Genomic DNA, 8,796 nt, shown 5'->3' with positions numbered 1-8,796 from the left:
AGTGTAAATTCTAATTTATCCCTTGGATTTGACTCACATACACTTTTCACTAAATTAACTCTCAGACATGATCGAATAGTACAAAAAATACTTTATACAACTTTTTTAAAAATTATTTTCAGAAATAATTACCTATTTTTCTTAATTAATATTCATACTAGACCAAGTAATTTTTTAAAATAGGTAACATTCCAACAAATAGTTACCCTTTATTTATTTATTTATTTATTGATAAAGATCTGGGCCAACAGATCAATCCAAACCAAAAAACAAAAAAATCCTGTCCCTAACTATCTCAGTACTCACCGAAACTCTCCAACTGTTTGCACAAAAGAAAAGGCTGAATTTTACATGTTCTGAAACGTCTTCTTCTTCGCAGCACCGGCGTGGAAATCGGAACTCTGAGCGCTAGTGACCCCGTAAAAATCTCACTGTCAGAGACCGTATTTTGTTGAGCCTCGAGTGTAACCTATTTAGTCACCGCAGCAGCAGTTGGATCCTCTCCGTCGACGTCCTCCATCGGCCAGGAGGTCCAATTCACAATGGCCATAGGTCTCCGCCGTTTTTACCGCAGCCAATCCTTCGTCTGTCTACTTCTACTGCACATCCTCTCCTTTCATATCCCCGGTTTCAAGTTCAACTCCATCTGTGAAGATATGATGGACACTCAAATCTGGAACATGTGCCCGTGAGACCGCATCACCGTTGGTTGCATGCAGGTTCTCTGCCTCAGATCATAACGATCTGGATTGACCTCTTGCTTTCTTGCCTCCATTCTCGGTTCGAACTTCTTCAATTTACCCCTTTTTTATTTTCTCTTTTAATTCTTAGCATTCTTACCTCATGTTCGAATCTCACTCCTAAGAATACTTTGTATTTCTGCAAGTGGATGAGTGCTCCAGGTCGAATGTAACGTTTTTGATTCCACAGCCTTTGCCACTGCATGAGCAAGACGACTACCATTTCTGGGAGTCCAAGTCATTCCTTTTTCAGGTAAGTTTTCCATTAAAATTTGAATACCTTGGATGATAGCCAATGCTTCTCCTATGGTTGTCTTGGATTTAATTGTTTGAATGAGCTTTAAATTGTCTGATTCTATTAGCGTTTTGTCCATGTTCAAATTGTTCACTATGATTAATGCTTGTCTTATTGCTTGGGCATGTGCCACGGTGCTTGATTTGGCTTGAATCTTCCCTGAAAATCCTAATAGCATCTTTCCTTTACTATTTTTAATCACCACAGCTATTGCGCCTGTCCCATTGTACTTTCGAAAGGCAGCATCAACATTCGCTTTCAGCCAATTTTCAGGAGGAGGTCTCCATGTCACCGGGTAAGTTCTACTTCTATTGGCTTCTATTTTTTTATCTGTTGTTTCTCTACTAGCTTCCCATAAACTGTCTCTAATGTTCTTGTTTTACTGATTGTCCAATTTGGATTCACTTCCTCTTGTTGAAAGAGTTTGTTATTTCTGGTTTTTTATATCTCCCACAAGAGAAATCCTAGCTTACTGATCCTCTTCTCCTTGTCGTCTCCATTTCCTGCTCTGATCTTTCTTATACATTCTACCATCCAACTTCCAATCAAGTTCACTGTCTCCGCTGTTGAGGTCTATTGCAATTCCGCCCCGAACCATGTTGCTCTCATCCAATCACATAGCAGTAAGGCATGTTCTACCATCTCCATCCCTTTTAAGCATATCTGACACAATGGATCTGGTGCCATCCTCCTTTTATGCAAATTAGAACCTACTGGTAATATATCCTGACATGCTTTCCATAAGAACATTATGATTTTCTCTAGAACCTCCATTCTCCATTCCTCCTTCCATATCTCCCTTTTGTCTTCACTTGTTGATGGATTTTCATTTCTCATGTCCTGCCCTGTTTTTTTTTTTGCAACATAATATCTTCCATGCAATATGCTTCTCTTCCATGCAATATGCTTCTCCAAATTCATGATGCGCGTTTTTTATATTTTGCTATCCAAAAATTTTCATTCGGAAAATATATCGATTTTAGTACCTGAACCCAGATTGCATCTGGATTCTTCATTTCTCTCCACGCTTGTTTGACAAGGTAAGCAGTATTATGTTTTTCGAGATCCTTAAACCCCAACCCCCCGCAGCTCTTGCTATCTGTAATGCTGTCCCATTTTTTCCAATGAATGCCTCGTTCTTTCCTGGAAGTTTCCCACCAGAATTGCGCAATTTTTGAGCAAATTCTCCTGTAGAAACTCTTGGAAAACTTTATGATATTCATGGCATATGATGGCATTGCTTGAATTACTGATTTTATTAACATTTCTTTGCCCGCCTGATTCAACAACTTTTCTTTCCATCCCTCCAGTTTACTCATGATTTTCTCTTCAATCTATGTCAAAGCCTTGTTCTGAGATCTTCCCCATATGGCTGGTAATCCCAAGTATTTTTCTGACGTGTCCCATGCTATCATTCCTAAAATCTTTTCAATTTCTACCCTTGTCTGTATCGACACCTGGCTTCCAAAGGTGATACCTGACTTGTTCAAGTTAATCCTTTGTCCGGATGCCTCTGTGTATTCATTAAGAACTGTGATGATTTGAAAAATCTCATCCTGCTTTGTTTTCGCGAATATAATGCAATCATCTGCAAACAACAAGCAAGAGAGTACCGGGACTGTTGGAGCTATCTGTAGACCGGTTATATGGCCTTTCTCCTGATCCTCCTGCATTACAATCGTGAACACCTCAGCTGCTAAAATGAAAAGGTAGGGAGATAGGGGGTCCCTTTGTCTAAGGCCTCTTTGTGGTTTTATCCTCTTAGACATCTCTCCATTGACCTTTACCCTATAGTTTACACTTCTAACACACTTCATTACCAATTCAACCCATCTTTTGGTAAATCTGAGTTTCATAAGTACCTTCTCGAAAAAATCCCACTCTAACCTATCACATGCCTTGTTCATATCCAACTTGATCGCTATATTCTGGGATCCCTCTCTTCCTTTCTTGTTTAGGCTGTGATACACTTCTTAGACAATCACTATATTATCTTGTATGAGTCTTCCCCCCACAAAAGCGCTTTGAGTTGGTAACACTATATCCTCTAATAGGCCTTTCAATCTCAGCACTATAACTCTTGTTATAATCTTATAAATAAAGTTACAACAACTGATCGGTCTTAGCTGATTAAGTTCTTCCAGATTCTTGACCTTTGGAATTAGGACAACTGTGGTTTCGCTAATCTCTTCCGGCAAACTCCCATTTCGAAAGAATTTTTTAACAAATGTACATACCCTCCTTCTTAATTATCTCCCAATGTTGTGGTAGAATAACCCATTCAGACCATCTGGCCCAGAAACCTTAAGGCTGCCCATGCTGAAAACTGCTTTTCTAACCTCCTCTTCAGTGACTTCTGAGATCAGCCCCTGTTCATATCCTCTATGACTCTTGCTGGAATTTTGTTTAGAATTGCTGTAAAGTTTCTTTTGCTATTAGAAGTGAATAACGCTTCAAATTGTTCCTCAATGTGGTTCATGATTTCTTTCCTGTCTTCCATCTATGATCCCGCTTCATTCTTCAGTTTGTCAATTCTGTTCTTTTCTCTTCTTTGAATGGTTGTGGCATAAAAGAAAGATGCGTTCTTGTCTTCCCATTTCAACCATTTTAACCTGACTCTTTGTTCCCAATATTTCTCTTCCTGCTTCCATAGAACTGCTATATTCTCCTTTATTAATTGTATCATGTCTTGCTTTTCTTGTGTTAAGTTCAAATCTTGTAGCTTCTTCAATTCATCCTTCAATTTGTAGATTTCTTTATCTGCACGTTTAAAATTCTTCTTGCTCCACTTCTTAAGCTCCTCTTTGCAATTTTCCATTTTTTTGTCATTCCTTCCCATTCACATCCATGAATATTCTCTTTATCCCACCCCTTTCTTACTACATTCTCGCACTCATCATGATCGGCCCAAAACGCCTCAAATTTAAAACACTTTTCCCTTCTTTAAATTTGATTTATGTTTAAAACTCTCGGGCAATGGTCAGAACTTATTGCTGGTAGCGCAATGAGTGACGCATGCTAGTACAAAGCTCTCCATTCCCAATTGGCTAACGCCCTGTCTATCTTCTTCCTAATGATGAATCCATTCCTCGGGTTACTAAACCACGTAAATCTTCCACCTTTTAGGTCTAAATCCATAAAATAATTCATATATACAAAGTGACTAAATTCTCTCACCTGACTTTGTGGTTTTGGATGTAGACCAATTTTCTCCTCTTGACTCAAGATATCGTTGAAGTCTCCTATGAATAGTTGTGGCTCTCCCTCATTACAGTTGTTTGATGTGATAGCTCTCCATTGCTCCTTTTTTTTTCCAAAGCGTGGGTTTCCATAGATGAAATTACATGTCCATATTTTCCCTTTTCTATCGTCAATCCGGGCTTTTATATGATTATCACACCAAAAATAAATATCAAAATTATATATTTCATCCACAAAAGGCATAGCCCTCCGGACAGTCCCTGGAGTTCTATGTAAAATACATTTTCAAAATGCAACCTTCTTTTTAACTTCTTAATAGTTTCTTTTCTAGCTCTAATCTCTATTAGGAATACTATTGCAGGCCTTATTTGTTTGCACATGCTGTGCAGTTCAGAAATTGTCGTGGGGGCCGCAACTCCGCGGCAGTTCCAACTTATCACACCCATGGTTGAATTGGGGGCATGTGTAGGCCCGCCTCCTCAACCATTGAGTTTTCCAAGTTGTCTCCTCTGATCTATGATTCTTTCTCGTTAGCTCTCCCTTCCACGCAGTCTCCGACCACTTTGTTCTTCTTGCTAGCCCTCCACACATGTGCAGCTTTCTCTTCTTCTTTCAAAAAAATTTCAGTCTATTCTTGCTGGTTCTCTTCTCTTCTTCTCTTGAGTTTAAGCTTTTTCTCTATTTTTCGAGCAAGTTTTGTTTCATATTTTCTAACCACTACAATTACTTTGTTATTTTTCTACTCTAGTTCTTCTTCTTCTTCAGCTAGTTCTACATAATAGAACCCTCCATCGCTTTCTGCGACTAGCTACTTGCTATTCTGTTCTGACTTTTCCTTTCTGTTCTGATATTGACTTACTATCCCATCAACTTTCATATTATTTCTATTTTGGGCCCCCTCTTTCACTTTCTCTTCTGTATTTCTCTTTCTTTTTTCTTCAGCTTTCTTTTTGTTGAATTTCTTTAATAGTTGTCCAATAGTAAGGTTCTTCTCTTTTTTAGTTGGCCCATTTTTAATTTGCTGGCTCTCCCTGTTGGGCCTTTGGTTGATAAAAGTCCGTTCCTTCTTTTTGTGCTGTCCATTCTTTTCCTGCTTGTCCCACCTTTCTCTATATACCTCCTAGGAGTCTTGTTACTATCCTTCCCATTCTTCCCATCCTTTCCTGATTCCCTGACATCATTCACGTTTCTTATTGCTACTGATTCACTGGTTTGCTGATTTTCTAAAATACCCTTTTTCTTTTCCCTTTTATCCTAGTTTGCTGTCTCATCACCTAGATTCAATATATTGTTGTCTTCATCACCGTTCATCTCTTCATCATCAGCCCCTTCATCTTGATTTTGAGCTTCCTGTGTTGCCACTTGTCTCCCTCCCATTTACTCCTGTGGATTTACTAATCTGCCCTAAGATTTTGCAGAGGCATTGGCTTGAGAACTTCTTACACTCCCTTGATTTGACCCTCCTTTCTCCCTCTGTGATTGTCTTTTCAGCCACTCTTTCTCTTGCAAACTTCTCTCACGCACTTCCCATAATTTCTCCACCCAGTTGTTGTGTTCTTCCTTTCTCCTCCTAATTTCTGTCTTTCTTGCCTCATTCTCTATTGATATCAGCTCCTGCGTTGTAAGTTTTGGTCCATATCTAAGAATTGCTGGGTTTACTAATGACATAACCAGCTCCTCAACACATGCTCTTTTGTTATGCCAAATTTTTTCACATTTGTAACAGTAACCATACAATTTTTCATATTTGAACTCAGCCCATGAATGACTTCCATCATCTCTTTTAAACCAAAATTTCGTTTTCAGAGGTGTTTGAACATTTATCTCTACTCTGACCTTCAAAAACGATCTGAGCATGTTTCCTTCAACAAAAGAATTCTCAACACTTATAACTATCCCTACTTTTACTTCTATTTTTTCAGTATTCTTTATATTAATTTTATCATAAGGTAGTCCATGTATTTGAACCCAAATAGGAAGCTGATTATTGTTTATCTCATCGATGGACAGGTTTAAACTCCACCACTGCAGACTCAGCATATGTCCTTCTATTCATCATGGTCCACCATCATACGCTCTTTTTGCTTCTTCCTGACTTTTGAAGTTTAAGATGAAGGAGTTTAGTCCTGTATTGGTGATTACCAACCTCTGTGAATCTCTCCAGATATTGAAAATCGTTTTACGCACTGTGACCATATTTAACACCTTTCCTGTTAATATTTGGCCGACTAATTTCTGGTCTGTGTTATCTCTTTGTTAAACTGGAGACTCCTCCAAGTCTAGAACATCTCTTTCTATGTTTACATTTTTTATACTTTTCATGACTTGCCTTGTTGATTTGTATTTTTTGCATTGTTGCTTTTTTTTTTGGCTGATTTATGATTGTCTTCTTATTTATAACTGAACTAGATTTGAGAAGTTGATTGATTAAATGCTCTGCTTGTCGAAGCAAAACAACTCCACTGTTAGAGAGCGTAAGGCTCCACTGTTGGAGAATAACACATTCTTCTTTATATTTAATAGTTTTTAAATAATAATAGTTACCCTTTATTTTTAAATGGTGGAAAGTGGAAACGCAAAGCAGAATGATCAACCACAGTACCAAATTGATGGTCTTTCAACTTGGGCTGATAATTTAGTGCCATTGTGATGCAAGAATTTTACGTTAAGTTCTGGGTTGGACCTGTTTGTAGGGAAAAGCCCAAGATATAATAGAAGATCAAAATGGGATAGCCTTTCCTTGTATTCATCATTAGTTTGTATCCTCGTGTCGACTGGTTTTTGGACTTATGGAAATATAAAAGATATTTACCAAAAAAGCAAGAGAGAGAAAGGGGGGGTTATTATTATTATTTATTAATCACTCCCACAAAGCTCCATTATCATCCCTAGGCGTTAGGTTAAATGCAAAAATTAAAAACGTTGTCAGGGATAAACCAATCAACAAAGTACACATAAGCTAGTTTAATTGTTCTGGTATGGAAGCATACGCTTGCTATTTACTCTTGGGTTTTGTTAACGGGTATATTAATTACACTCAACTATACTTATTTTCTCTATTTTGTAAGGTTGCGAGAACCGGATCGGTCAATAAACCGGTGAAGTCACTGGTTTAATAGTTCACTGATTTGACCGGGGTTCAATCGGGATTCAACCGGTTTAATTAAATATTAAATAAAATTATTAAACTTAATAAAATTCAATAATTTATAACTTAATAAAATTTAATATTTCACATAATAAATTATCCATTACTTAAGATTAGAGGTTCACAAACAACTTCAAACATCAAAATTGATAACTAAACAAAAAATAAAACAGCAAAATTCATGAAACAGCAACTCAAAATTGAAGCAGCAAAAATTGAATTCAGATTCATGAAGCAGCAAAATTCATGAAACAGCAACTCAAAATTGAAGCAGCAAAAATTGAAGCAGCAAAAATTGAACTCAGATTCATGAAGCAGCAAAATTCATGAAACAGCAACTCAAAATTGAAGCAGCAAAATTGAAGCAGCAAAAATTGAACTCAGATTCATGAAGCAGCAAAATTGAAGAAACAGCAACTCAAAATTGAAGCAGCAAAATTGAAGCAGCAAAAATTGAACTCAGATTCATGAAGCAGCAAAAATAATCCCCAGCTGCCTTCAACGCATCATAATAGAAAGCCAAAAACAGATTCAAGATTCATCAAACAGAAACCAAAATCATGTAATCCAGATAAACATGAAGCAGCAACTCAAAATCATGTAATCCAGATAAACATCAAAGAGCATGTTTTCTGTGATAGAGAGGAACATAAACATGAACAGAAATAGGAACATGAACAGAAATAGGAACATGAACTCAAATAGGAACAGAACCATGAACAGAAACATGCCCGCATACATGAACCGAGGTGGAAGGCAAAGTATTACCGGCGACGACGGTGGAGGTGGAGAGCTGGGCGACGACGGTGGAGGTGGCGAGCTGGGCGACGGTGGAGGTGGCGAGCTGGGCGACTACGATGGAGGAGAGGAGCTGGGCGACTACGATGGAGGAGAGAAGCTCCGCGACGGCGATGGAGGAGAGGTGCGACGGCGATGAGGGGCTGTGGGAGGGTGAGAGGGTGAGAGTTGAGAGATACTGAGATACTGAGGGTAGTGGCTATTAGGGTTCGTGCATAGCTGATAGCCCTTTTCTTTTTTCTTTTTTTTTTCCTTCAAAACGACGCCGTTTTGAAGTTTAATATGCAAACCAATAAACCGTGAAAAACCGGACGGTTCTCCCGGTTCACCGGTTAACCGCCGGTTCGACCGGTTTTTTCACCGGTTTTTTGCCAGTCGGTTTCTGACCTTACCCGGACCGGTTAGGTGACCGGTTCTCGGTTTTTCCGGTTGAACCGGTCGGTCCGGTTCGATTTTCAGATCCATGCTATTTTGTGCTATTTATTTATTCTCTATCCCTTTATGTACTGCTATTTATTGTCTACGCTTATTAAGTAGCATGTGTACTTTAAGAGAATTAAAAAATTATATATTTTAAATTAATTTTAATATTATATTATATTAATTATAAGCAG

General features: G+C 38.2%; 1 protein-coding gene across 1 annotated transcript; it reads right to left on the bottom strand.

Annotated features, from left to right (window-relative positions):
- Positions 1-841: 841 nt before the first annotated feature.
- On the bottom strand, positions 842-1,633 carry LOC112705011 (uncharacterized). Its single transcript, XM_025755872.1, has 2 exons — positions 1,509-1,633; positions 842-1,400 (listed from the first exon to the last, which is right to left on the bottom strand). Exons 1-2 carry the CDS (start codon positions 1,631-1,633, stop codon positions 842-844), a joined length of 684 nt encoding a protein of 227 aa, XP_025611657.1.
- Positions 1,634-8,796: the final 7,163 nt, after the last annotated feature.

The sequence above is a fragment of the Arachis hypogaea genome, chromosome 8 (genome assembly GCF_003086295.3).
Source record: "Arachis hypogaea cultivar Tifrunner chromosome 8, arahy.Tifrunner.gnm2.J5K5, whole genome shotgun sequence".
NCBI lineage: Eukaryota > Viridiplantae > Streptophyta > Magnoliopsida > Fabales > Fabaceae > Arachis > Arachis hypogaea.
The sequence above is the reverse complement of the archived record's forward strand: the minus strand, read 5'-3'. Positions and strand labels throughout refer to the sequence as shown.

Excerpts from the sequence above, each read along its gene's own strand:
- LOC112705011 (XM_025755872.1), bottom strand. The coding sequence starts at position 1,633 with ATGGTTCGGGGCGGAATTGCAATAGACCTCAACAGCGGAGACAGTGAA. Across the intron at positions 1,401-1,508 it reads CGACAAGGAGAAGAGGATCA|AGACAGTTTATGGGAAGCTA; the intron begins GTAAGCTAGGAT and ends CAAGAACATTAG.